Genomic DNA, 27,827 nt, shown 5'->3' with positions numbered 1-27,827 from the left:
TCTTCTGGGACCCTCTGGACCCGCCTGCCCAGGCCCGCCTGGCAGCGAGCCCCTTTCTCTGCACTCCCCGCTCACCTGTGCAGGCCTGTCTGTGCGGCTGTCACGGGGCTGGCACCTGTGGGTTCACTCTCCCCTCTCCCCTGCGAGCTCCTCAGGACTGGAACGTGCCTTCTGCTTTTGGATCCTGAAGACTGAGCCCTGGCAACCAAATCTTTCCCAACCCCGTGCCCCGCTCTTTCTGGGATTTGTGTGTGCAAAGGAGAACAGTGAGAGATGATTCTAGAAAGGTAGTCTGGGGCCAGGTTGTGAGGAACTTTGAATGCCAGGTCAAAGAGGGGTCAGACTTTCCTCTGTTGGTGGTGGGGAACCATTGCAGGTTTTTGGGGGAGAGTAGCTAGGGTAGAGAATGAGGCCAAGAGGACTTTGACGTGATCTGCCTTCTGGAACCTTGTTTTCTGAAGGCTGCGTAAGGCTGGGTTCGAGAAAGCAAGTGCCTGAGCTGGAGCCCCATTGGGCCCGCAGACTTGTTGGCAGCTGGGACCCCAGAAGGGAATCGGGCAGGACTAGGTTGGCACTGTCCCCAGGCACAACACCTACACCAGGTAGGCAGTGGCCTTTGGTAGAACCAGGGGGTGTGCACTGGGCTTCCCAACGAGGTGGCTCTGTGAGGGGACGCAGATCAGGCTGAGGGAGCCTCAGCCTAGAATCAAAAAGCTGGAAACTGAATTGGTCCCTCACTGGGTTTCCCATAAGACTGCGATGAACTTGAAGGGTCGTCTGGTCACCACCGAAGACTTAGCTTTGATAATGCCATAGTTTAAAAATCCTCGGAATAATATCTGGCTCTCTCTAGCTGAGAGCCCCCCACCCGCCTCTCATCCTGCAGGCACTCCTGTTCCCAGTGGGAGGTGGCTCCGTGGGGCTGGCATGAGGTGGCTCCGTGGGGCTGGCTGGGTCTCCATGAACCACCGACAGACCATACCCGGCCTTCCCTTCCGGTCTGACTGCGGTTTCTCGTTTTGTTTTCTGGTTTCTCCACCAGGGGCTTGTCTAGAACTTTGCTCCCCCTCCAACAGACTCTTCCCAATGGTAAACGGCAGTCAGCGCTTAAGGGTGTGTGTGGGTGACATTTCCGTGCTCTTTCTTCTGGGTTTAGTAGGTGACCGGCCTTCCTCCCTGATTTTCAGCACATCCTGCTGAAGCAGCCTGGGCTGGTGCTGTAGCTGATGTGCCACAAACATCCCCATGGAGTCCGAAGGCCTCCCGGGAGCTGAGGGTGCCTGGGCCGAGGGCAGTCCTGCAGCATGTCTGACCCAGTGGTGGCACCGTCACCCTCTCAGTCACCTGGTCGCTCTTGGTGGCCTGGCTCTTTGTACCTGATGTGGATTTACTTCCTGGCTGTCCAGTCCCCACCCCTCTCAGTCCCCCACTTTTGGGTCTGCTCTTGAGAAGATCTAGGTTCCCTATTGCCACAAGTAGTCCCCAAAGCCCCACAGATGACTTCTCCAGATGGGCTTCCCAGGTGGGGCTGGAGGTGAGGATGGGACCCTAGGGTTGGAAGGGCAGGTAAGGAAGAAGGTGTCGAGGGGCAGGCTGCAGTGAGCAGGGCCCTGGCTCCCCTGGCCGCTGCTGCGGGGGTGGCTTCTGTCCAGCTCGGGCCTGGGCCTGCACACAGGTGCCGGTCGTGGCCGTGAACAGGTCCTGTGGCGGGGCCCAGCCCCTCTGTGCCTCACCCCCAACAGTCCCACCCTGCTGATTCTTCCTCCCTCCCTCCCTCCCTTTCAGCCTTGTCCAGAGCCCTCTTCCTCCTCCAAGGCCTTTCTGAACCCCACGTGAGGGTCTGGCCCTCAGACCCTCAGCCTCCATTTGCTCCCCTGAATTGCTGTCTTTGAGTCAAATGGCATCAGGGACAGTGTGTCTTTATTAGCATTCTTCCTGAGGATCCTGTGAGTTCAACTCAAGTAGAACAGTGTCTAACCCGGCTGGAGGCCGCCAGGGCCTCACCCGTGCAGTTGAGTTTGCCACGGTTAAGGACCGCTCAGGAAGAACGAAGGACATTCAGTCAGTAGAGAGGGATCTGACCAGGACCTGAACCAGCACAGACGGACAGACGTCATCTTTGTCTATTTTCTGTAGCTGTAACAAAATACCCAAGGTGGAGTAATTTTATAAAGAATAATGGTTGGTTTGGCTGGTGGTTCTGGAGGCTGGAAGTTCAAGGGCATGGTGACAGGCCCTAGTAAGGGCCTTCTTGCCGCATTGTCACATGGCAGATGGCGTCACATGGCAAGGCGGAGCAAGTGCCAGCTCAGGTCTCTCTCTTCCTATAAAGCCACAAATGCCATTGGACAACATATGATTGACATATACATGTGAGGATTAAGATTTGAATGCATGAACTTTTGGGGCACACCCTGCAGGCATCAAGAAAGGGCCCTTGGGAGGCTGAGGCAGGAGAATTGCAAATTGGAGGCCAGCCTCAGCAACTTAGGGAGGCCCTAAACTACTTAATGAGACTCCATCTCAAAATAAAAACTATGAAGGGTTGGGGGTATAGCTCAGTGGTAAAGTGCCCCTGGATTCAACCCCCACTACCAAATAAATAAATAAGAAAGAAAAAGAACAAAAGGGACCTTCAAACCACCACATATGTGCTTAGTGAAGAGTCAGGAAAGATTCCTCAGCTCCCAACCTCATGCTTCAACCAAAACCTCACCCGACGGACATCTCAGCCACTGAATGGAACTCAAGCAGCCATTTAAGGAGTGGAGTGGGCAGGTTGCAGGGAGGAGGGTCTTCTGCACACCGTCACGCAAGGCCCAGGGCCAGCCCAGGGACACAAGCCGTGGCAGGGATACGAGGACTCACGACTCACTCTTAGGTCCCAAAGTAACGCAAGTCCCTTCCACTCATTGCCTGTTGGCCAGAACTGGCCTTGTGGCCCTGTCCAGCTGCAAGAGAGGCTGGCGAGGGCAGTCGTCTCTGTGCCCCGAGAGCACAGGAGAGCCAGACCTTGGCGTATCCACCACACGTATCAGTGATGTTCTGGGGAAACTTCCACAGTTGTTTAGATTCCCTTCTAATCATGGCTTTGAGACCATACGTGTTACTTGGATACCTCTGCTGATGGGGGACTCACCCTCTGCTACACTGTGAAATTCAACAGGGACAACCCTATTACAGGGTTTGTCCTTATTTTTATCTGACGTCTTCCATCTCTGGGCTCCCAGTCCATCCTTGGAACTTCGAGAACAAATTTAATAATTTTTTTCCTGCAGTTTTAGAGTTCAGTGGCCCTGATCCTTTCTTCCAGTTTCCCTGTATGCCCCCCCCCCAGTGCCCCCCACCCCTGGGGCTGTCAGCTGTGCTCCTGGTGTGTTCATGGTGAGCCCCGGGTGTGGGGTGTGGTGGACAGAAGGTGCCCTTCCACCGACTCTGCTCAGGGCACTTTTCGGGGACATGGTGATGTGGACTCACGGTGTCTAAATCCCTCCTGTCTTTACGCCTCTGCCAGGGCATAGCTTACAGGGTCAATGCTCCTGAGGATTCCCTCTCCCTATTTTGTTTCTTTAATCCTCTCTTCATTTTCCACCAAGTGCTCTTGTTAAGTTCCCAGAAAGCACCTGCTTGGCTGTGGTTGCTTTAGTGATTAGACCATCACCACATTCCACCTGGGTTTTCAGCAAGGGCTCCATTTTTTTTTAAAGAAACTTTCTTCTTTTTTTAAAAGCAGTTTTTCAGTTTTACTTTCAACAATTTTTTTTCTCCCCTTTGAAACTTCTGATTAAGCCGGGCGCGGTGGCACATGCTTGTAATCCCAGCGGCCGGGGAGGCCTGAGGCAGGAGGATCGTGAATTCAAAGCCAGCCTCGGCAGTGGCGAGGTGCTAAGCAACTCAGTGAGACTCCTGTCTCTAAGTAAAATACAAAATAGGGCTGGGGATGTGACTCCGTGGTCAAGTGACCCTGGGTTCAATCCCCAGTACCAAAACAAAACAAAGCAATGAAAAAAAAAGAAACTTCCGTTGAAGACTGTGAACTACTGTTCTGATCTTCTAGAACAAAGTTCTGATCTTTTAGAACTTTGCCAATGTTTGGGGAAGCTGGGAAGAAGCCATTTGCTTTCACAGAGACCAGGTGGAATTTTGGGTGCTTAGGTGAAGAAGAAAATTGAGATAATTTTCCATAATATTACGTTCTGCTGGCATTTTCCGCTGGCCAAGTACGGAATGCTAAGCGCAAAGTCCTGAAGTCCTTTTGGTGTGACTCTTCGGCTCCCTGGAGTTCACTCCAGCTCTTCCCTGTCTTTTCTGGGGCCCAGAGCAGCTGGGGGCACAGGATGCTGATGTGCGGAAACCTCCCAGCTCCTGGGTTTCTGGGAAAATTGCAGAATCCATGTCCTGTAGGGCAATCCAGGGCAGATGGTGGTGGGGGACAGCCCTGTTTTAGATTAACAGGAGGATTTATCATGCCAGGAGGTCAATATTTACCTTGGCCTCAGCTGGATGGGTCTTTACTTCTCTGCTCAGTGGCTCTCTCTGCTGACTTCAGCAGAAGCCAAGATCTGCGTTCTATCTGCTGCAGAGGATGCTCGTGAGATTCTCTTATCGCAAAGACCTGGGAGCAGAGGAGTCCGCTTCTCTGCTGGAGCCTGCTTGCCTTGCTCCAAATCCCGATCCCTCTGCGCAACCGGCCGTCTCTTGGGCGCTTCCCCACTTACACAATGGGAAGGGCAGAGGGTGCTGGGCAACCCTCTTCTCTCCTCTGTGAAATGGGGATGTTGGGAATCGCTGCCCTGCTGGTGTCAGAGCGCTGTTAGGAGCAGCTGAGGGCAGAGAAAGCACTTTGCAGCAAAACCAGCTTCCATTCTGGCCAGAGCTGGGGATGACCCAATTGCTGAAGGTCACCAAGGAAGCCAGGAGAGATCCAGCTTCAAACTGGGACCTGCTTTGGAACCTTTGATGCCAGCTTTCCTGGGATTTTGGAGACAAACAGAGGCTTCTTTTGCCTCTGCAGAAGGTGTAGTGTGCATTTCAGGAACGCCAAGGACAGTTTTGAAATACACGGGCCGATGTTCGGGGGCAGTACGAATGGAATCAGGGTGCATGGCAGCGCTGTGGGGCGGAGGCGGCAGTTGACAGCCGCGACCGACATGCTCAGGCAGAAAATGGATTCGTCCTTCCCAGGACTTCCCCACGGGGTCCTTTATTTCAGGGCCTCGGGCTGCATGCACATTTTATCGCTACAAAGAATGCAAATTGTATCTTCTACTAATGCTATTTCTATATTTGTTTTAAAATAGTTTCATTTTAAATTGTTGACCATGGAATAAGATATGCCAAATTTTGTCCTCTGAGACAGCTCCAAATACTCCCGGGCATGAACAGTGAGGGTTGGCCTCACTGTGGGGGTTTGAGATGTGTGGTTTCCTTCAATTTCATATCTCACCAAAGCCCTGGAAATAATAATAATCATTAATATTTATTGAGTATTACAATGTGTCAGGCACACTGTGCCAAGCATTTTATGTGAATAATTCATCTGATGCTCTTAGCACATCCATAAATTAGGGACTGTTGTTATTCTTCTGATCTTATAGATGAGGATACTCAGAGAGGGTAGGCAATTTGTCCAAAGTCACACAGCTGATGCTGGTGGAGTTGGACTCTACTAGTTGGTGTCCTCTGGGGAGGGGGAGAGTGGCATGCCACAGAATCCTTCTCCATTCTTCTTGGCTCCCACAACCCTGCTGGGTGGTGTTGTTGCTATAAATATTGCCTAAAAGAGCGACGAATCCCCAGTTGTGTGTGTCCACAGATTGGAGCGGAGGAAAGAGAAATTATGGAAGACTGGAGCTGGAAAGGTCTGAGCTGGGACAGCTTGCCCTCTTCACTTTACACATAAAGATGCTGGGAAGGACCAGAGAGGGTGGGGTAGCATTCCAGATCACACAGCCAGTCAGCAGGGGAGCCGGGAGCAGGCCTGGGGCTCTGGGTCTGGGCAGTGTGGGTGACGTCACATTTCTTTTATGGATTTCATGCATCTTTTTGTATTTATCCTTCATCATCTAAATGGAACCTCCCCTCATTTGAACAACATCTGTTCAGATTGTCAGCTGTCTTTTGAAGGAGAAAGGCCCATCTTAATGTCTTCCTGAAGAACAGTCACCTTGAGGACGGTGCTATTTCTATCTTCAACAGCTGTTAATGTCCCCAGCACAGGGCCAGACACACACAAGTTGCCTAGTAAATGTCTGTGGGTCAGAATGAACTTGGTCCCAGATAGGAAGAAGAGGACGGAAGTTTCTAGAATGCATGAGTTCTTTCCCTAAAGACGTTTGTCTTTAACTCTGCTTAACGGGGCAGAGTTAGCCCAGACTGCTCCTTGGTTCCTCCTTGGGCGTTGTTTAAGACAACAGCGAAATTCCTGTTTCCTCGCTGTAATGCCCACGGTCTACAGGCAGCTTCCAGCAACCTGGAATCTCTCTGGTCTTTCAGATTTCATGTGACACAAGTCGACGAGGGAAGGTGGAAGACAGAGAGTTTTCTAATCCTGGGGGGAATGACCTCATTTATTAGGTGTTGGCCAACTGCCCAAGGAGCACAGTTCAGATTCCTTTTGGGGGAGGCACTGAAAATCCCCCAACAACCCAAATTCTCCAAATCTTTTATTCCTCGAGGGAAGAATGGAAGAGGAGCGGAAGGAAGTGGTCCTCGGTCCAAGTTAGACCTCCCGATAGGGGGCTGTCCACGCTCAGAGGACTGACCCTGCCCCAAGACAGAGACCGGGAACTAGGGAAGGGTTGAGATTCAAGGGAATCGAGTGAACAGGACAAAGAGGGAGAGACAATACCGGGGGACATGTGCACCAGAGGGTGCATATGGCATTTGTACCTATGGGGCTGTCTCAGGGCATGTGACCAGCTGGCAAGTCCCAAGAGACTCTCAGCACACTCTCAGCAGCATCTTCCTGTCTTCTCGCCACGATCCTGTGATCCTTTTATGAAATGCGCTGTCCATCAAGCATCCATGTTGGATGAATCCTCTCTAGTCCTACAGGCATTTTACAGACTGGGAGCTTCCCACTCCCAGCAGGGGCAGAGTGGGGCTTAGGGATGCTTTTGAGCCAGCCCTTAGGATGCTCTGGGGGGCGTTCATCTGGAGAGTGGAACACCGGCTGGATCTCCAATACAACCTGTCCCCACTGTGGGGGTGGGGGTGGGGTCCAAGCACTGTGGGAATCCCTCAGCCCAGAAAAGACCGATCTGGGGCCAGGCTGGCTTTGGACTCAGTGGGGGTTCTGGACCTCAGCTTTTCTATCTGTAAAAGGTGGGACTGTAGAACATCTTCCGGAGTCTCAGGAACCTCAGATTCTCACCTTGAAGAATGAGCTGCCCAGTAGGACTTGGTGGTGAAAGGGGTATAAGATTCCGGGGAAGACCCTATCGGCTGTTGGCCGACATGCCTTGGTTTAGCCAGAAGAACTTTGTGTAAGCAGGCCGGAGATACACATTTTTTTAGTTGAACATTTTCCGGCCTCAGTTTCCACCTCTGGAAAATGGGCGAATGGGCATGGCACCATTTCCTACCAAGAACTGTGTTGTGGGATTTAACCACACTGGGAGACATCGCTAGGCACAGAATGGGTGCTCCAAGCGCATTTGCAAAACCGAAGTGTGGAAAGGTTCCAAAACGTGATGGGGACCCCCGGCGGAAAGATCTGGCGTTGGGGTACGGGGCTCCCAGGGCCCCCAGCAGAGTTGGCACCCCAGCTCTGCGGCCACTGTCGCCTCCTCGGCCCCGGACTGCCGAGGGTTAAAGAGAAAGCCCCACGCCCCCTTTGACGGCGCAGAGCCCACCTCGCCGAATTTGAAAAGCCGGCCCTGGAGAGGCGTGGGCGCCCCCCAACCCAGACTCTTCCAGCTCGAACCCGGGCTCGCCTGCCGCTGGCTCCCTCGGCTCCCGGCCGGGCCGCGGGTTCGGTCCCGCCGCCGGTGCGCCCCTGAGTGTCCCCGCGGGCGATCGCTCACGATGAAGCTGGCTCTGCTCCTGCCGTGGGCGTGCTGCTGCCTGTGCGGCTCGGCGCTGGCCACCGGCTTCCTCTACCCGTACGGCTACCCCGAGCCGGGCGCCGGCTCTCCCGGCAGCGGCTACGCGAGCCGCCGGTGAGTAGCGCAGGGCGGCGGGGCCTGGGGGCGCCGGGGACCGCAACCAGGGACGGCGGGTGATCCGGTGCTGGGGCGCAGGGCTGGGGACCGGCGGCGCCTGGAACGAGGGGCGGTGGGGGCTCGAGGCGGGGTGGCCGCGGTCGGTGGCCTCGGGCCGCGCCCACTCTCCCTGGCTCTCCTGGCTTTCCCACCCTTCGCCCCTCGGCTCGGGTCTCCGAGTGGAGGTCGCCCAAACCTGCGAAGGGGACGCGCAGAGGGGGCGCCTGCGGCTCGCTGGGGCGCGGGGCTCTGCTCCCCGGCTCACGTGGCCCCGCCGCGCTCACCTGCGCGGCCGCGGCTTTGTGTTGGGGAGCCGTTCCCTGGGTAGCCGTGGCCGTGCGCCCGGGCCCCCTGCCTCTCCCGTCGGCCTCTCCGCAACACTAGCGGGGCCGTTCCATCCAGTCTTTGGGATCGAGGCCGCGGAGGAGCCCGGGCTGCGACTCCCTGGCCACCCGGGGCCGTGGAGCCTCCTCGGATCCGAAGTCTCCGCGGCCGGGGTCCGGGAAGGAGCGGGGTCACCCAACCCCAGCGGCCGGTACCCGCGGCCTCCTCTTCCTCCGCCGGCAGGTGGCGCCCTGGCCACCTCGGGCCTGGGAAGGTTGAGTCGGTTCCCGCTTTCGGACTCTGCACAGAAAACGGGTGGCACTCGAGTTAGTGCCTCTGGCTCTTGGCTTTCCCCCATTTAGTAACCACGACCCGCACATCCGTGCCACTGCGCTGAGCACGCGGCCTGGACCCGCGCCTTCGCTCTTTTGATCCGTAAACCACCCAGGGTTAAGCTATCCAAGTATCAGCTTTCCTTTAACAGAGAACCGAGGCCCAGAGAAGGCTCCCAAGTTCAATGGCCGCTTAGGGCGGACCCCTTATCTTCCTCTGAATCCGGTGCATTCTATGGTCCTACCCTCAGGTCCTACAGGAGGTCCCTGTTCTTTTTGCCCCTTGATATTTACCAACCCCAAGATCTCCCACAATGAATTCCCACAATGCCTTGCTGGGCGCCGCTTCATGTCAGGAGGAGGAACCCAGGAAAGCATAAAAGTAACTCTGCAAAAGTTTGCACACGATTCTATTTCCCCTCAGTATTTGTTTGGAAGTACTTCTAGAGGCTTCTATTAGGAGAATTCTCCAAACACCCACAATTATGTGATCTCTGTCCACTTGCATAAGGGAACAGTTCAATAAATAAACTTTTCAAGTTGCAGAATAATAATGTATAGCATGATCTCATTTATAGAAAACAAACAACAAAACAAAATAGATATGCATCTAAGTGTATTAATGCACAGAAAGAGTTTTTAGAAAACTACTTCTAGAAATTAACTATATGGAGGGTCCTGGGGCTAGACCAGAGGACCAGAGCAGGCCCCCTTATCTGCCGTTTTGCATCTGAGGATTCAACCAAACTCAGATGAAGAATTTTCCCAAAATTTTGCATCTGTTCTGACCATATACAGACTTTTTTCTTGTTACTGTTCTCTAAACAACACAATGTAACAACTGTCTATATCTCATTTATATTGTAGTAAGTAATGTAAGTCATCTAGATATGATTTAAATTATACAGGAGACTGCATATGTTCTGTGGAAATGGCCTCTTAATGGAAGGGATTGGAGCAGCTTTGGATTTGGTATCCTGGGGTGGGGGTGAAGGTTTTGGAGCCAATCCCCAGCAGATACCAAAGGACAAATGTAGCATATTTCCCTTCTGTCTGCAAGTTTGACAAGGAATATTCATGTCTTACTTTTGCAGTTAAAATTAAAAGCATGGGAAGGGGGGCTGGAGGCCCCTGCAGCCTGGAACATACCTGCTCAGAGGACCCAGAAATGGCTTCCAGGAAGGGAGCGAGTACCTGGGGCCATGTTCTGGCATTTGGTGGGCTAGAACGGGGAAGACTCCAAAAGACTTGGGAGGGATTGTTTTCACACAAACTCCAAACATGTGTTCTTCCAGAACTCCTTCCACCAGGGTTGCACCAGGAAGAAGGCATGAGTAAGTTCTAGAAGGAACTGGATGAATTTGTGGAAAATAGATTCCCAGGTAGGATGTGAGGAGGTATCAGGTTGACCCTCCAGAGCATGACTGAGCCCTTCCACTGCAAGCCCGGTGTGTCGGGGTGAGTCACAGCCTCAAGCTGGCCTGGGTGCCCCATGGGGTATTCTTAGGTCTCATCGGCCCTGCCACAGACGGCCCTTGTCCTTGGAATCTGTGTTGGAGCCTGACGTTTGGAGGTGGTTTGTGTTCTCCTTTCTCTGTGTGTGTGTCTTTGTGTGTGTGTGTGTGTGTTTGTGTGTGTGTGTGTGTATGTGTGTGAGTGTGTGTTTGTGTGTATGTGTGTGTGTGTGTATGTGTGTGTGTGTATGTGTATGTGTGTGTGTGTGTTTGTGTGTATGTGTGTGTGTGTGTATGTGTATGTGTGTGTGTGTGTTTGTGTGTGTGTGTGTGTGTGTGTGTGTATGTGTGTGTGTGTGTGTGTGTGTGTGTGTGTGCCCGCCCTCCAGGGCAGGGCCTTGGGTCTGGCATATGCCAGGGGCATCTAACGTGACCCAGAGTGCTCTGTTTGGTTGCCTTTGTCAGAAGCCCAGCCTGGACCCCTCTGTTTAAGCTACTTGGGCAAAAAGAAGAGGCTCCCAATTACGTGGGGGCCATTTCTAGTCGAGTCTTTGGGCTCTGCCTACGGGCTACTAACGGCTTTTGCCAGCCAGGTTAGCGCTGAGGGGAAGGCAGGGCTAATTGGGAGGATGAGGACTGAGCCTCCATTCCAATGCCTCATTTTCCAAGGATAGCACTCACTTTGTGAAACTCTTTAAAGTATGCAAATACTCCCCCAGATATTTGTTGGGGACCTTGTCTCTTCCCTCCCCCTCACCTCCATATCCAACCCCAAAGGGACCCAAAGAGCAGCAAGTAACCAGAATTGAGGAGTGAGAACAAGAGATGGGGGCCCCTCACCCTGTCCCTGCTGGAGGAAGCAGAAGTTTTAATTTGGATAAATGGTAATGTTTTATATTAATTCTTGAAACAGACGAGTCCTTTTAAGGGCAGAAAAGTGGGACTTCCCTGGGTTTCAGCAGAGGAGGGAATGGGCAGGTCCAGAGAGTAGGTCGATGGGGCAGGGGACAAAGGACAAAGTTACTCTTTAGTTCTTCTCTAAGGAGTGATGCTCATTCCGTATACCTGTCACTTCTGTCCAGGACCCAGGGCAAGAGAACACATGGAGGCCATGTGCTCAGGGTTAAATATCTGCAGATTATGATCCAGGTAACACATGACTAAATAAGTAGGTCCTGTTTTCCAACCTAGGTTTCTCAGTCTGTTTTGCGTTGCTATGAAAAAACACCTGAGGCTACAACATTTATAAAGAAAAGAGGTTTATTTTGGCTCAGGGTTTTGGAGGTGGGAAGTAAGCTCAGACAAGTAAGGAGTAACCTTACTTTTTAGCAATCCTTTCTCTCAGTACCTAATGCCGTCCTTCCAGATCTCACCCACTCTTGAAAGGCAGGCATCAATCCCTCCCTGAGGGTGGAACCTCATGACCTAATTGTCTCTAACTCAAAATGGTTCCATTGGAGGTTAGACCTCTGACAGATGAAGTTTGGGAAACCACCTTATTGTAACCATAGCAGTGGACAAGTGCACCTTCCCGATGGCCTGGAGGGCCCAGTTGCTATGGGGGGCTCTTCCCACACTGGGAGGTCTATACTCACAGGCTCATAAGCCCCCATCTGCACACCCAGCTCAGTCCACACCATCACAAACCATCACCCTTTGCCTAGGAGGGGACACTTTGACTTCAGAGTTTGTCCTTGAAGGGTGGCCTGGGGCAAGCAGCCCTGGAAATGGGATTGGGGGAACGTGGACTAGGACTCTGAGCCCCTGGAGCTAGACCTAGAAAGGGACGGGGCCTGGGTGGGAACACCCCCTTGACCCTGGGAACTTGCAATCCCACTGGAAGGCCACAGCTAGAGGAGGTCAGGACAGTGTCCCCCGAAGTGCAGGGCCCGGGTCAAGGACCTTCTGCTGGGTCCTAAAAGCCCTGCCCCTCTCACCTCTGTAGGGGAGGGTAGAGACCCTGATCCTAAGTCACTGTGTGGACCTGCACAGGTAACTCAGTACCACAGAGCCTGTGTCCTGGTCTACAGGATGAGGTTGTCATGGAGACCAGGATGCCGCCTGTGAGGCACCGAGAGCAGAAAGGGATGTGCTGATGCGGGTTTTGCAGGATGCAGATCTGACCCCATTCCTTTCGGCATCCCCACCAACATCAGGGGCATCTGAGCTGCTTTCCCACACGCCTGGCCCTTCTCCAGCTGGGACTGCCCCCTCTGGGCCATTGCCGCCCATTGCCCCTTACTCTCCAGCTGGCCCGACATGCCACTCCTGCGGGACATCCAGGTGGGCCTGGAGCTCTCCCTCTGGGTCACACCCTTGAAGATGCCGATCACGATCACGGGAGGGGTTAGGGCTTCCCCATCAAACACCATCACAGCTGGAGACCTGAGTCGCCTTTCAGAAAATGTCCAGGAGCGACAGGGGAGGGATGACCCCAGGGCTACTCAAAGGACTTGCTTCTGCTCATTTAGAAACACAGCTACCTCCTGGCCCGGGGGGTTTGCCCTTTTCCGCAATCCCCTGAGCAACGGCGATGACACTCAGAACCTGCAACTCTGTGTGGCTTTCCATTTGGAAGCTCTCTGGCAGGCCAGCTTGGGATCCCGGCTAGGTGACAGCACTGCGTCCCAGAGCTTCGTCACCCTCCTTCCTTCTCTTTCTGTTTCTTTCCCCTCCTCTCCCTCTTCATCCCCCACTTTCCTCTGCAGGCAGGACCAGCTTGGGGGCATCTGACCAGGGCGGTGGCCAGAGAATTCAGAAGGGCCCCACACCTGGGGTTTAAGCTTCGTGGTCACCATCTCAACTTACCAATATTCTTATCTTTAACTTTGTGTTTCAGAAGTGACATCTGATGGGACAGTGGAGCCTACTTTGGGGACTCCAGCCTCCATGATATCCTCCCTCCTGCAGCCTCCCAGCCTCCCTAGGGTGGCACCCCAGCCTCTATTTCCACCGGTTGGCACCCCAGGCCCACCTTGCCTCCCCATCTCTGCCTGTGCCTACTGACTGACCACCTCTGGCTGGGGTCTGGAGCCTGGGCTCAAGGAGAATAGGGACTGGGCACATGCCCCCCAGGGTGTCCTGGCTGTAGTACCTGCCCCAGGCTGCCAGGGCATGTTTAGAGGGCACCTTGGTGGAGCAAACCTCTTGCCCCTCTCCGTGAGCAGTGCAATAGCTTTGGGGTTACCTGTGCCCCACAGGAAGATGGGCCTTAGAAAGGGGAGGTGCATGGGGTCATGTGCCTGGGTCCCTTGGCTGGTGCGAGGGGGACCCCGCAGCCCCTGAGCACCTGTGAGGATCTGCACTTGGCCCACGCATGTCCTGGGGTCAGAGGGAAAACACAGCATTAAATAGCAAATAAATGGCAGATCAAGAGAGAGAGAGACCACAGAAGAAAGAGAAGAATGCTTTTCTCTTGCATTTAGAAAGAGGAGCTCAGAAATTTCATTTTGCACCTCACAATTTGCAGGCCTCACAATTTGGTTAGGTCTTGCTCTCGTCCCTGAGGTGTGAACCAGGACCCAGCTCATTGAACTGAGGATGAACCGAGGAGATAAGAACCTCGCTGTCCGGAGCCTGGTGGCACTCTGCTTGGGGCCTGGAGATCTGTATTCTAAAGGTGTCCCCAGGAGGTTTTCCCTGCAACCAGGTTTGGAAAACACCACACTGAGAACGGGGTTTCTTGAGATTTCTTTCATCATGACCCATAATGAGAAAAACCTTTTATAGGGTGATTAAGTACACACACACACACACACACACACACACACACACACATCTGAAATAAGTTTTGCAAAATGATCCTGTGACCATATGTGATTCTTTTTTTATAGTATTCCATCTAGTTCATAAAAGAATGCTTGCCAAGACTCAGAAAGTGGATTCCACAGCCCCCTTGTGGGTCTGGGCCTGCCGTGGAAGATCGGGTCTCCCGGGGCCAGACAAGGGATTCTCACCCACCCACCTGGGTTGCTTGTGACTTGGTGACTGAGATCTCACTTTCCCAGGTTTCTTTCCTGCAGACGGAATCATCCTCCTACCTGCTGCTCTGCCCCAGGGGCCCTGACCAGGCCGTCTTGAGGCTTGAATGCCACAGGAGCCTGGTCTGAGACCCCTCACCCGGCCACGTCCGCCTCTTGGTAATGCGAACCTACCTAGGCCGGGTAGTTAGCCAGCTGCACTCATTGAACCCGTCCTAGGCAGGATCAAGGCTGGGACTCCAACACGAGGGCCGGGGAACCTCTGGAGAGTCAGAGGCTCTCAGCAAACTCCGAGGAAGTGAGTAAACCCATCCAACAGGGCCTGTGGCTCTGACCGTGTTGGATGGCCTGTCTTTGCAGGGCGGGGCCTTGCCTCTCGGGTCCCACGTGCCTTGTGTTCAAGAAGTTGAGCCCCGATGGTGTGCTGGGTGCCGGGCGGGTGCAGTGAGGTCCCTCAGACCCAGCCTCTGCCCTCCTTGGGTGGGGACTGGTTGAGAAAGACAGACCCATAGACAAGGGCGGGATTTGCCGTGATGCAAAGTGGAGGGGCATCGCCTGTGAGCGATGCCTGCCTGGGGGACTTTGGGTAGGTGGGAGTTCGGGGTCCTGTGCCCCAGTTTTCCCATCTATAAACTGGGGATGATCATGGTACTTATTTCATGAGCTCGTTCTGGGGCTTAAATGGGTTCAGAATATCAATAACATCCTTGGACAGTGCACCTCGTTTTCAGGCTGGTGACTCTCTGGCTGCTGGGATGGAGGAGTGTCTCACAGGTATATGGAGTCACGTATTCCAGTCTGAGTACCTGAGACAAGGTCATTTGTAGCTTTTATTTTTTTCGGGTCTGAGGGTTGAAACCAGGAGTGCTCTGTTACTGAGCCACACCCCCGGCCCTTTTTTATTTCTTATTTTGAGACAGGGTCTCGCAAAGTGGCTTGGGGTCTCTCTAAGTGGCGGAGACTGGTTTTGAACGTTTGTTCCTCCTGCCTCAGCCTCCGGAGGTGCTGGGTTTACAGGTGTACACCACTGTGCCCGGCTGGACGGGGTAATTTATAAAGAATGGAGATGTACTTCTTCCAGTTTGGGAGGCTGCAAGTCCAAGATCAAGTGGTCCACAGGAACCCACTACTGAGACAGTGACATTAATACAGCTCCTAGTGGATCAGCTGATGGAGAGGGGAGGGTGACCTCATCACCTCCCTGGGGTTCCCACTCCCAACACGTTAGGACTGGGGATTAAGTTTCCAAGGCATGAACGTTGGGGGACACATTCACACCACAGCACCACTGTATCCTTTTCTGGGGTGCATTTTGTTGGGATGGTGTCTCTGACCACACACCTTGGGAGATGCTGGCCACGGAGACTGAATGCAGAGGACCCCAGAGGGCTCACTGTTAGAGCTGGGTCTTGGGGATGAGCAAGGGTGTTGGGGGCAGTGACTGGGGATTGCATTTGGGGCAGGCAGACAGCGATGTGCGGGCACCAGGCCTATGGGGTTGGCAGGGGGTGTGCCCATGACTGGATGGTGGGCAGGAGTGGGACAGGCTGGGCCTTTGGAGGCTGAACGCTTCTCTTTTCTGCCACCTTAAGGAGTTTGGGCTTTATCGTCTGAGCATGGCCCTAGGCCTGGGCCGGCCTCGCTGGTGGCAGAAGGCTGACCAAAGAGGAAGAGAGAAAGGAGGGAGGCCAGCTGAAGGGAGCTGGGGCGGGCAGGGGCAGCGGCGGGAGCTCAGAAACCCCCTGAGTGGGATGAATCTCCGGGGCTCTGAGGAGCTGCCTGCAACCTTGCGAGGGTTTTGCAGAGTTTTCTCGGCTTTGCAAAAGGCAGCGAAGCGCCAAGTGAGACGCTTTTATTTTTCCTCCGAGAGGTTTCCATACCCACAGGTCAGCTTCTCGCCCCGACTTAGCAGATTAAGTACTTATGGGTGTTTGTGGAGCACGTGGATGAACACGGGAGAACAAGGCCCCAACGAGGCTCTGTGGGACCTGCAAGGACCCTGGAGCCAGAGCCCTCTCTGCCCTCTGCTCCCACCTGGCCGGCTCCAGAAGCCACTTCCAGAGGGCCCCGGGCAGCAGCAGCGGCAGTGAAGGGCCCTACTGCTCCTGGCTCTGGGGTGCGCCGGGAGGGAGGGAACTTGTCTCTGAGAGTCGCACAGGGTGACCTCTGTGTAGCTCGCCAGCCAGACTATCTCTGAGAGCTCCAGGCCTTTCCGAATCTCCTCTCCATCTCCCTCCTCTCTCCTGCAGCTTGTCTGTTATTTTAAAATCCGTTCCCAGAGAAACAATAGCTGTGGCCATCAGAAGGACCCCCGGCTCACGCTGGCCCGACACTTCACGGCTGTCCTCCTAGGGGTGGTGTGAGCTGGCCTCTGACCAGCTCCGCCTGGGGCAGGGGACGCAGCAGCGGTAACTAACTGTGAGAGGATTTTCAGGAATGTTAGCACAGAGCGCTGGGCAACCCGCGGCCATCCCAGGGAAACGGACACCGGCTTACTGTTCTCTCCCCATCGCCAGGGGTCCCAGCCCCTCCAGCCTGGTCTTCCTTTGCTTGTTTCTAGCTGGTTCTCTTTGCTAAGAGATAGCCTGTAAGGGGCCGCCTCCGGATGAGCCAGACTTTGTCACACTCAGGGGCAGAGGCATGGGTCTGTCCCCATCCCCTGGCTGCCTCCAGAGGCAGAAGGTCAGAGCCGGCCATGTCGCTGGTGACACCATGACTTTGCCAGCTCTCTGCTGTCCCTAGCAATGTTTCCTGAGCTGCTTCTGCTGCCGGTTAATGGATATTTCTAGAAAAAGTGTGGGAAGTGCTCATTCACAAAGCTGCAGCTTCCTTCCTAAAGAGGGAGGGTGTGAAGAGATGGCTCTGGAGCCAGGCTGCCTGGGCTGGATCCGGCTCTGTGTGGCCCTGATGGTGTTGTCTTGACCTCCTGTGCCTCAGTCTCCTCATCTGTAAAATGGGGAGATGATTGTGCGTACTTCATGGGACTGTTCTGGAACTTATGTGGGTTAACGAGGTGCCTGGAACATGACCTAAACATACTCGGTGGCCTGGTGAAACACAGCCTTTTTCAGACCAGGTGGCGTGCTGATGAGCCCCCGTGAAGCTCAGGAGGGCGGGGAAAGGGGGTCGTATGGACTGGGGAACGTTTTGTGACAACCGTGTTCCAGGTCATGTGCTCCTGGAGCTGCTGGTCCTGGGGATGAGGCTTTGTGCTCAGGGTTTCCTGCAGGAGTTCCCACTTGAAGTGGGGCTCCCAGGGTGGGATGAACACATGAGCAGGTGCCCAGGCCCTTTAGCTATGGTTCTTAACTTGCCCACCAAGGTCATGTCCGTCTTCGCCCGGGGGGCCATGCCCACCCTCGGTGCTGCAGGAGAGCCTGAGAGACCCAGGAGCCAGGGTCCTGCTGGTTTTTCCTCGTCTCTTAGGACTCTGCCCGGCTTTTGGAGGTCGGGAGCCTGTCTGTGCCCTCAGATGACCCTCAGCCCCTGGAGGAGCTGTAAGAAAGGGTTGGAACATTCCCGGGAGCAGGTCAGAGGGTCTGGGGACTCTGAGACACCCACAGTGGGGTCTGAGGCTGAGCAGTTCTGATGAGCTTTGTCTGGGGAGTGTGACAGCTGGGGAACCCAGGGCTGGGAAAGGGCTTTTCCTGCCCAGGCTCCTGCAGCTGGCCTGTGTGACTCACCCAGGGACCCAGGGTCAACCCCTCTCATCAGCAAACAGAAGCAAACGGGGTGGGCTGGGAAGGGGTGAGGAAGCTTGCTTGCTAAACGTGCAGACTGATTAGTTCTCAGTGCCTTCCTGCTCCCTCGGAGGAGGGCCCAGCTCTGTGGCTCCCCCGACTTCCACCGCACTCAGTGACCCTGGGCCGAGGGGTGCGTGGGTGGCCAGACCTCCACACCTCGCGTGAGGGCTCGGCCGGAGGTCCGCTCCGTGCGTGCGGGAGCTGCGCGCTCTTCCTGGGCTGCGGTCTGTAGCCCAAACATTGCCGGCCTTTGTTTGTAAGACTCTGCTCTCCCGCCCTCTTCCCCATTCCAGAAGGGCAGGGACTGTGTGGCATTGGCCTGGGACTCCCCCACAATTCCCAGCACCCAGGAGGCCCCTGCGGAGGCCCTGGAGCTTTACAGAGGACTCAGGTTCTTTCCTCTGCCTGGGGGAGTCCCCTGAATCGGGCCCTGCGGGTCCCTTGGGGCGCCTCACTTGGGTTCCCCTGCGCCTGTGGCTGTGAAGCCTCTGCAGGAGGCTGGGAGTTGCCTTCTGGTTTGGCTCTGCTGCCTGCTTCCAGGCCAGTTGCCTCTGGCCTGTGACATTTTTGTCATTCCAGCTACCCTGGAAGGGCTTATGTGGGAATCCACACCACTTTCTTCCTGCCTCCCTGTGATTGATTTGGCCACAAGGCTGATTCTTGGGCTCTCAGAGGTCTTGGTCTGCCTGGGTACCCGTTTCTGGGGTGGTGTGACCCCGGGCTGCTGCAGGATTTGCCAACCTCTTCTCTTTTGTTCTGTGTCTGCTGATGACGTTTTGTTTAGACCTGAAACTCTTTGTTCGATAATTCTGGACAGGTGGGAGAAAACTCCCACATTAGGGACCCAGAGGGAGCTCCATCCTAACTCTGCCTGGCTGCCCCTGGTCTCTGGGCTCTGCTCCATTGGCTGCCTTTTAACCTAAAGGTCCTTCCTGCACCAGGGCCTTGGCACGTGTTGCTTCCCTGCCTTGATCAGACTTTGCTTCCTTTTGGCCTAACTAACTCCTGCTCGTCCTGTGACCAGCTTAAATGTCACATCTGCAGAGAAGATTCTCTGGTCCCTCAAGATGAGTCAGCTCTTACGTTCAATGCACTCAGCTAGCTCTTATGACAACGATCAATGAATCCCATAACGAATGGATTGATAATTATTTCATAGTTGTCTGCCTGGGACTGTGGGTTCCCTGAGAATAGGGATCCCTTCTGTCTTGTGTGGTTGTTATCTCCAAATTCTTGCCTGGATTACAAGGGTAGTCAGGAAGGAACTAGACATTTTGCCAGCTGAATTGATTTCCTAGTGCTGTAATAGATGGCTATAAACTTAGTGGCTTAAAACAGCACAAATTTGTTATTTAGTTCTTCAGGACAGAAGTCTAAAAAGTTATTCACAGGGCCAGTCCTTTTGGGGCTTCTCCTCCTTGCTTTCTAGGGGTGCAGAGTCCACATTTCTTCTCTCTCCAACTCAGATTCTCCTGCTATCCTTGGATAATCTGGAATAATCTCTCCATTTTAAAAATCTTAATTTAATCACTCCTGCAAAGTCCCTTTCACCCTGTAAAATAACAGTTTCACAGGTCCCAGGGATTTGGATGAGCACATTCTCGGGGGAGACATGATTCAGTCTAGCACAGAAACAGATGTGAAAAAGGAAATGACATACTAGATATTGTGAACTTGGAGTGATGTGCTCCAAATGGCATGAAGACCAAGAGTGACTTTGAGTGTCAAAAACCTGTTAAGACACCCTTGAGTGTATAAGCCTTGAATGCAGGCTCATGATAAGAGCATGACCTTCCCACCCAAGTTTACATAGGCTGTGAGGTAGGGATTTAACCAGTTTCACATAGGCCGTGAGGTAGGGATTCACAGTTTCACATAGGCTGTGAGGTAGGATTTAACTAGAGATTTTCCCAAACTTTCTCATACTGTTATTAACTAGTTCATTTTTTCTTGCTAACTTGAAATGATACTTTTAGCACATTTAATTTTCTTATATGCATGATCCTTTTCCCAAACTCTTGGTTTATCTTATCTAATACTAAAATCATGCTTTTTTTTTTTTTTTTTTTTTTTTTTTGACTTGGGATTGAGTCAGGACTTTGCACATGGTAGGCAAGTTCTACACCACTAAGCTACACCCCCAGCCTAAACCACACTTTTTAAATTACCATATCTTTATCATATGTTATCTCATCTGATGGAGAAATTTTTTCTTTGCTGTTCCTCTTTATCAAAATATTTCCAGCTGTTCTTGTGCATTTTTTTTCTTTGGGGTGAATTTTAAAATTATCTTTTCTAGTACTGTGAAAAAAGCTGTTGGAATTTTGATCAGTCTGTGATGAATTAATAGACTAATGGAAAGGCATGTCGGCACTAATGTGTGTTTCTTGGGAAAAAGGTCTACTGCTCCATTTAGTCAGGTATTTTCAGGTTTATTCTCAGGCATTTTATAAGGTTTATTGCTAACATGAATGAGTTCTTTTGTTCCTTGAGGTTCGTAAATGTTCATGATTGGAAATGGGAAAGCCATTGATTTGGGTCACATTGATTTTATCTCAACTACACTACTGAATTTCTTAAAAATTATTTTAATGGTTTTTCAGGTGGTTCCTTTAGGGTTTTGAGGTAGAGAATATTATTGTCTCCCAATGAGTGTGTGTGTGTGTGTGTGTGTGTGTGTGTGTGTGTGTGTGTAGGGGGTTGTGCCCAAGCCGGTGAGCTGCTCCTTGTGAAAGTCAAAACCTTATTTGATCATAGAATCAGAGAATGGTGGTTTCCAGGGGCTGTGGGGAAGGGGACATGGGGAGATGTTGGTCAAAGAGTGCAAAGTTCCAGTTGTGTAAGATGAACAAGTTCTGTAGAGCTAATGTACAGCAATGTGACTATAGTTATCAACAAACAATATTGTATGTACACTTGAAATTTTGCCAAGAGGGTAGATCTTAAGTGTCTTCATCAAAAAGAAAGAAAAGATAAGAAAGAAAATTGAGATGGCATCAGTCAGTTTTGTGTCACTGTAATAAATTACCTGACACAGGCTGCTTATGAAGTAAAGAAAGGTTTATTTTGACTCATGGTTCTGGAGGCTTAAGTTCAAGATCATGGAGCCCCCTTAGTTTGGGCCTCTGGTGAAGGTGGTGCATCAAGGTGGGAGCCCATGTCAGAGTGAGCAGTCACATTTCAAGTCAGGAACCGAGAGAGAAGGGCAGGATCCCACGGCCCCCTTTAAGGTATTCCCAAAGCTCCTGCCCTTAATGACCTCTCCCCCACCCCTCCATTTATTAAATGAACAGACAAATAATGGACTGTGGGTTCCAAACTCCTCCTAGGACCAATCATTCTGATTCGAGGCCACATGCCTGCTCCCTTATCTAGAGGACAGGTTCCAAGACCCCCATGGATGTCTGAAACCATAGATAGAACCAAGCCTGGTACATACTGTTGTCTTTTTCCTCTATATACATACCTATGACAAAATTTATTTTTACAGTTTATTAGGCTTAGTAAGAGATTAACAACAACTACTAATAAAATAAAACAAGTGTAACAGTATACTGTAATAAAAGGTATGTGAATTCAGTATCTCTTACTTGAAAGAGTCAAGAATATCTGTGTTAATATAGCATCTTCAGACTCTGGTTGACGGCGGGTAGCAGAAACCTTGGAAAGTAACAGCGTGGAGATGGGGGGCTCACGTCATTGATGCTGCCATTATCCCAGCCAGCCCCTCATCAGTGACAGCTTCATCCTCCTGAAAACAGTCCTGAACTCAGACCCCCATCCCTGCAGCTTCTGCGGATCTTTTCCCTTCTCCCCATGGGAACCCAGCATCTGATGGAGGGCTTTCTGGTGCTGAGTGACGGGTGGGAAGGGTGAGTCTCCCTCCTCCCCAACCCGCTTGGCTGATGCCTGAGAATGCAGCACAATGCAAACCAAGCCCCTGATTCGCACAGCCAGGAGCACGGCCCCGGGTCCCTGCGCGCAGGTGTGCCAGGTAGGTAGGGTCCCAACCTCAGGGGGCCCCGCAGATTCCCAAGGGGAGAGAGCAGTGCTGCAGCCTGCCACAGCCTCTTCCGGATTCGCACCTTAACTATTATCAACTGCTTATTTGCCTCATCCAGTGGGGACTGTTCTTCCGAGTGGGCGGATCTCGGCTCCCCAGCAATTGTGGGGACAGTTGTTTGAGGGAAATCACGGAGAAAGCTAGGACTGAGTCCCAGGCAACATAGAGGTCAAAATCATGAGTTCCTGGAGTCTTGGGACCCCCACCAATGAGGATGGGGAGGGATCTTTTATCATCACACTCCTGGCACCTGCTAATAGAGTCCGAGAGAATGAATAGCCAAGAAGGCACGTGCTGGGGGGGCCTCTGCCTGCCAGCTGCAGGTGGGAGCTCAGGGGAAGTCTGCAGCATGGGTGGAGCTGAGAACCCACCAGTGGCATTTTGGAGTTAGGCCAGTTCGTCCCCCATCCGGTTGTGAGAAAGTTACGGTTCACCTGCATTAGTTTACTCACCTGAGAAATGGGCCTAATGGAGCCAGTTCCCGGAGCTCTGGGAACAGCAAATGAGTGGTTTGATCAGGGCAGTGTGTGTTGCCCTCGGAACCCAGCACAAACGGTCGCAGCAGCGGACCACGCCCCATTCAGGACCGTGGGGCTCCTGCCCAGCGTCTGCTGTGCCCCCCCTGGGGTCAGGAACCCCCACTAGATGACTCTGCCTGCCATGACGGGAAGCCTAGGGCTGAGCTCAGGAGGTGGACAGAGTCGTGCCTCATGGGTTCAAGTGCAGTCAGACGAGTTGGGACCCCCTTGTGATGTCCAGCTCAGGAACTGGTGAAGCTGGATTGAGTTCTAACCCAGAGCAGACCTGGGGTGCACAGGGAGCCCTGTGGCCCCCGACATAGGGTGAGGGTCCAGGCTGCTGATGAGCACAAACCTGTCCTGCCTTCCCGCCTGCGCGTGGGCAGGGAGGTGGGAATGTTCCGAGCTGTCTGCCTGCTGGGCTTGGGCCTGTGACAGCTGCACATGGGGACAGCTGCCTCAGCTTCAGGACACAGGATCTGCCCCCGAGATTAATAACAGAGCCCAGCCAAGCCTGCTGGGAGGGAAGCAGGGCTAGGGTTACCTCGCACCAGGAAATGCGCCTACCCTGCTGACAGCGGGTGAGGAGTCTGCAGGATGGATGGGCTCCTGGGGCGCCAGGGGTGGCTGGGCAAGGCAGTCACAGCTGGCCCGGCCAAATCCGCTCCCCGGGGATGCAAACCGACCCTCCCAAGAGCCGCTTGCTTTCCGCTGAATCCAGAACCAGCATGTGCTGATCTCCAAGAATTATGTGAAGAGTTAGGAATGGAAACCAAATGTCGGTGTCAGGTAGAGAGAGCGGATGGATCCTGAGGCCCAGCAGACCTGGGAGCTGCAGGGGCTCAGGCTCCTGGGGCCAGCACAGATGTCTAGGTGAAAGGAGCCTTGTGCATTTTCTTAAAAAAGTAAAAAAAAGGTTTATTTTTTACCCCTGGTGTTTATGATAGAAAAATCTAGAAAACAAAGGAAAGAAATCATTTGTCCTATTTTGCAAAAAATGTTAAACTTGAAAATTTTTCATTGCAGTAAAATAAACCATTTTTAAGCAGAGAGTTCAGTGACATTAAGTACATTTGCGCTGTCATGAAGTCATGGCTATCGTCCATCTGGGGAACTCTTTTTATCTTGCAAAACTGAAACCCTGTCCCCATTCAACGCCAGCTCCCCAGGCCTCCCCTCCCCCAGCTCCTGGCGGCTGCCTTTCTCCATTTTGTTTCTGTGAATTTGACGGCTGTAGGTACCTCCTGTAAGTGGAAGCATACGTGTTTGTTATTTGACTGGATTATTTCACTTAGCAAGAGTTTCTCAGGTTTCATCTGTGTTGTAGGATGTGTTGAAACTGCCTTCCTTTTAAAAGCTGGATTATATTCATATGCACACACGCACACACACACACACACACACACACACACATTTGATGGATACTTGGATTTTTTCCACCTTTTGACTATTATAATTTTCTTTTTCCTGGTAGTGGACATGGAACCCAGGAGTTCTCTGTATTATTTTGCCTTTTCTTTTTCAGTGCTGGGGATTGCACCCAGGGCCTCCAGCATGCTAGACCAGCGTTCTATCACTGTTACTCCCCAGCCCTTTTTATTTTATTTTATTTTATTGTTTTAAATTTTGAGATAAGGACTTGCTAAGTTGCTGAGGCTGGCCTTGAATTTGCAATTCTCCTGCCTCAGCCTCCTGAGTAGCTGAGACTACAGGAATCACTGTGCCTGGCCTTTCGTGGTATTTTTTGAGGAAGGGAAACTTTCAGTTTTGATTTATTACATGAATCTTTTTTTTTTCTTTTAATTTAAAATTCTGTTGTCTGATTTTTGGGTGTCATAGCCAAAGAATCATCACCAAATCCAAAGCCATGAAGCTTTTGCCCTATGTCTTCTAAGAGTTTTGTACTTTCAGACTTTACGTTTAGATCTTTAGTTCATTTCTGAGCTATTTTTCATGTGTGGTATAAGGTCACGATCCAGCTTCACCCCCCTTTTTTTTTTTTTTTGCAGTGCTGGGGATTGAACCCAGGGCCTTGTGCTTGCAAGGCAAGCACTCTACCAACTGAGCTATCTCCCCAGCCCCAGCTTCACCCTTTTGCAGGAGGATATTGAATTTTCCTAATACCGTGTTGAAAAGACTGTTCCGGTCCGATAATTCTGTATCTGAGAGGCAGTGACTGTCTGCCTTTGGACTGACTTCATTTTGATCTTTGCTCTATGCTTATTTATTTCTTGCTTTTGCACAGTTGGTATCCCATAGCGTCTATTGAGAAGGACAGGCAGTGCACTTAGTCTCGGGTCCTGCCTTTTCCCTTTAACCTATTTGCCAGAGTCTTCAGGAAGCAGTTTCCATTCATCCCGTAGAAGGTGACGGACGGCCCTGGGTTCCCAGGGAGGGGTGCTTTGCTGAGCGCACAAGGTAATGTAGAAAGGGGCCTCCAAAATCTGGTGGAGGAGATCGAATAATTACCACGCGAGGTTTGCGGTTTGGAGTGACCTCGATCTGGACAAGGGTGCTCTGGTTTGGATTTTAAATATTCCCCAAGGCCCATCATATGCTACAGCGTTGGTCACAAGCCTGTGGTGCTACTGAGAGGCAATAGATCCTGTAGGAGGTGGGGCCTAGTGAGAGGAAACTAGGCCATTGAGGGGCATGCTTTGAAGGGGACACTGGGACCCTGGTCCCTTCCCCTCTCCTTTTCCTTCCTGTATACTCTAAGATGAACAGCCTCTTCCACTGAAGTTCTGACTCACCACAGGCCCCCAGACAACAAAGCCAAGTGACTGTGGACCGAGATCTCTGAAACCATAGGCAGAAACAAATCTTTCCATTTTAAGTTGATTTTCTCAGGTATTTTGTCACAGTGACAGAAAGCTGACTAATACAAAGTGATGTAAGGAAACAGGCAGGAGCAAGGTATCATTTCTACTTCAAAGTTGCAGATTAAATAAGAATCATCCTTAAAGTGCATGACTTTATCCTTACTGGGTCATATATTTGAATTTTTAATTTTACTTTTCAGTTTTTATAAAAGTTACACAGGTACACAAATTAAGGAATCAATTCTACGAAGCTTAAAATGGTAAATGATAGTCCTCTATCATCCACCTCTTCTTCTCCCCAGAGACAACCACATCTCCAAAAATCAGAATCATTACATTGCTATGTATGGAAATGATCTTTCCACTTTAGGTGTTAGGTTCGATGCTCCACTATGAAAGATGAGGGTGGAACATCGTCTGCACACTGGTGTCCCCTTCCCACACATTTCCTGTTACCCCCTTCCTGATACACTTCATTTATACCACAATTCTGGTTAGCTCAGTACTGAGGACTTCCAGTCCACTCTTGGGATAGCTGAGCCTGGCAGCAGATTATGATTTTTCCTTCCCACATTTTTCACTTTTCTTATTTCCTCTCAGTTGGCTTTCTTTCTTCTTCTTCTTCTTTTTTTTTCTGTTGTATGTTTTTTTTTTTAATATTTTTCATTTTTACAGACACATTTTGATTCATTGTACACATATGGAGTACAACTTTTCATTTCTATGGCGGTACACAATGTATAGTCACACCATTCATGTAATCATACATATATATAGGGTAATACTGTTTCATTCTACTGTTTTTCCATCACCACCTTCTCCCTCCCCCTTTACCTCTACACCCTCCAAAGTTACTTCATTCTTCTATTCCCCCCCGCTACTCTCCATCGTTATATATTGTCATGCACTTATCAGAGAAAACATTCGGCCTTTGGTTTTTTGGGCTTGGCTTATTTTCACTAAGCATAATATTTTCCAACTTCATCCATTTACCAGCAAATGCCATAATTTTATTCTTCTTTATGGCTGAGTAGTATTCCATTGAATATATATACCACAGTTTCTTTATCCATTCATCAATTGAAGGGCATCTAGGTTGGTTCCACAATCTAGCTATTGTGAATTGAGCTGCTATGAACATTGATGTGGCTGCATCACTGTAGTATGCTGATTTTAAGTCCTTTGGGTATAAACCGAGGAGTGGGATAGCTGGGTCAAATGGTGGGTCCATTCCAAGCTTTCTGAGGAATCTCCATACTGCTTTCCAGAGTGGCTGCACCAATTTGCAACTCCACCAGCAATGTATGAGTGTGCCTTTTTCCCCACATCCACAATTCTTATTGCTTGTGTTCTTGATAATAGCCATTCTAATTGGAGTTAGATGAAATCTTAGTTTTAATTTGCATTTCTCTAATTACCAGGAATGCTGAGCACTTTTTCATATATTTGTTGATCACCTGTGTATCTTCTTCCATGAAGTGTCTGCCCATTTCCTTAGCCCATTTATTGATTGGGTTCTTTGTATTTTGGGTGTAGAGTTTTAAGTTCTTTATAAACTTTGGAGATGAGTACTGTGTCTGAAGTGTGTGTGGAAAAGATTTTCTCCCACTCTGTAGGCTCTCTCCACATTATTGATTGTTTCCTGTGCTGAGAAAAAACTTTTTAGTTTGAACCTATCCCATTTTTTGATTCTTGCTTTTATTTCTTGTGCTATGGGGGTCTTGTTAAGGAAGTCTGGTCCTAAGCCAACGTGATGGAGATTCAGGCCTACTTTTTCTTCTATTTGGTGAAGGGTCTCAGGTCTAATTTCTAGATCCTTGATCCATTCTGAGTTGAGTTTTGTACAGGGAGAGAGATAGGGGTTTAGTTTCATTTTACTGCTTATGGATTGCCAGTTTCCCCAGCACCATTTATTGAAGAGGCTATCTTTTCTCCATTGTAAGTTTTTGGCATTTTGTCTAGTATGAGGTTACTGTACTTATGTGGTTATGTCTCCATGTCTTCTATCCTGCACCATTGGTCTACCTGTCTATTTTGGTGCCAATACCATGCCATTTTTGTTACTATTGCTCTATAGTAGAGTTTAAGGTCTGGTATTGTGATACCTCCTGCATCACTCTTCCTGCCCAGGATTGCTTTGGCTATTCTGGGTCTTTTGTTCTTCCAGATGAATTTCATGATTGCTTTTTCTGTTTCCATGAGAAATGTCATAGGGATTTTAATTGGAATTATGTTAAATCTGTATAGCGCCTTTGGAAGTATGGCCATTTTGACAATATTAATTCTGCTTATCCAAGAATATGGGAGATCTTTCCATCTTCTAAGGTCTCCCTCAATTTCTTTCTTCAGTGTTTTGTAGTTTTCATTGTAAAGATCTTTTATCTCTT

At 51.1% G+C, this 27,827-nt stretch overlaps 1 protein-coding gene across 2 annotated transcripts in view; it reads left to right on the top strand.

Moving 5' to 3' along the window:
- Positions 1–7,912: 7,912 nt before the first annotated feature.
- Positions 7,913–27,827, top strand: part of Col26a1 (collagen type XXVI alpha 1 chain) — a 142,628-nt gene continuing 122,713 nt past the window's right edge. For both annotated transcript variants that reach the window (XM_047533810.1, XM_047533808.1), the window contains exon 1: positions 7,913–8,162. In XM_047533810.1, coding sequence (XP_047389766.1) covers positions 8,029–8,162 — 134 coding nt within the window. In that variant the 5' untranslated portion in view covers positions 7,913–8,028. The remainder of the gene's footprint in view (positions 8,163–27,827) is intronic.

The sequence above is a fragment of the Sciurus carolinensis genome, chromosome 18 (assembly GCF_902686445.1).
Source record: "Sciurus carolinensis chromosome 18, mSciCar1.2, whole genome shotgun sequence".
NCBI lineage: Eukaryota > Metazoa > Chordata > Mammalia > Rodentia > Sciuridae > Sciurus > Sciurus carolinensis.
The sequence above is the reverse complement of the archived record's forward strand: the minus strand, read 5'-3'. Positions and strand labels throughout refer to the sequence as shown.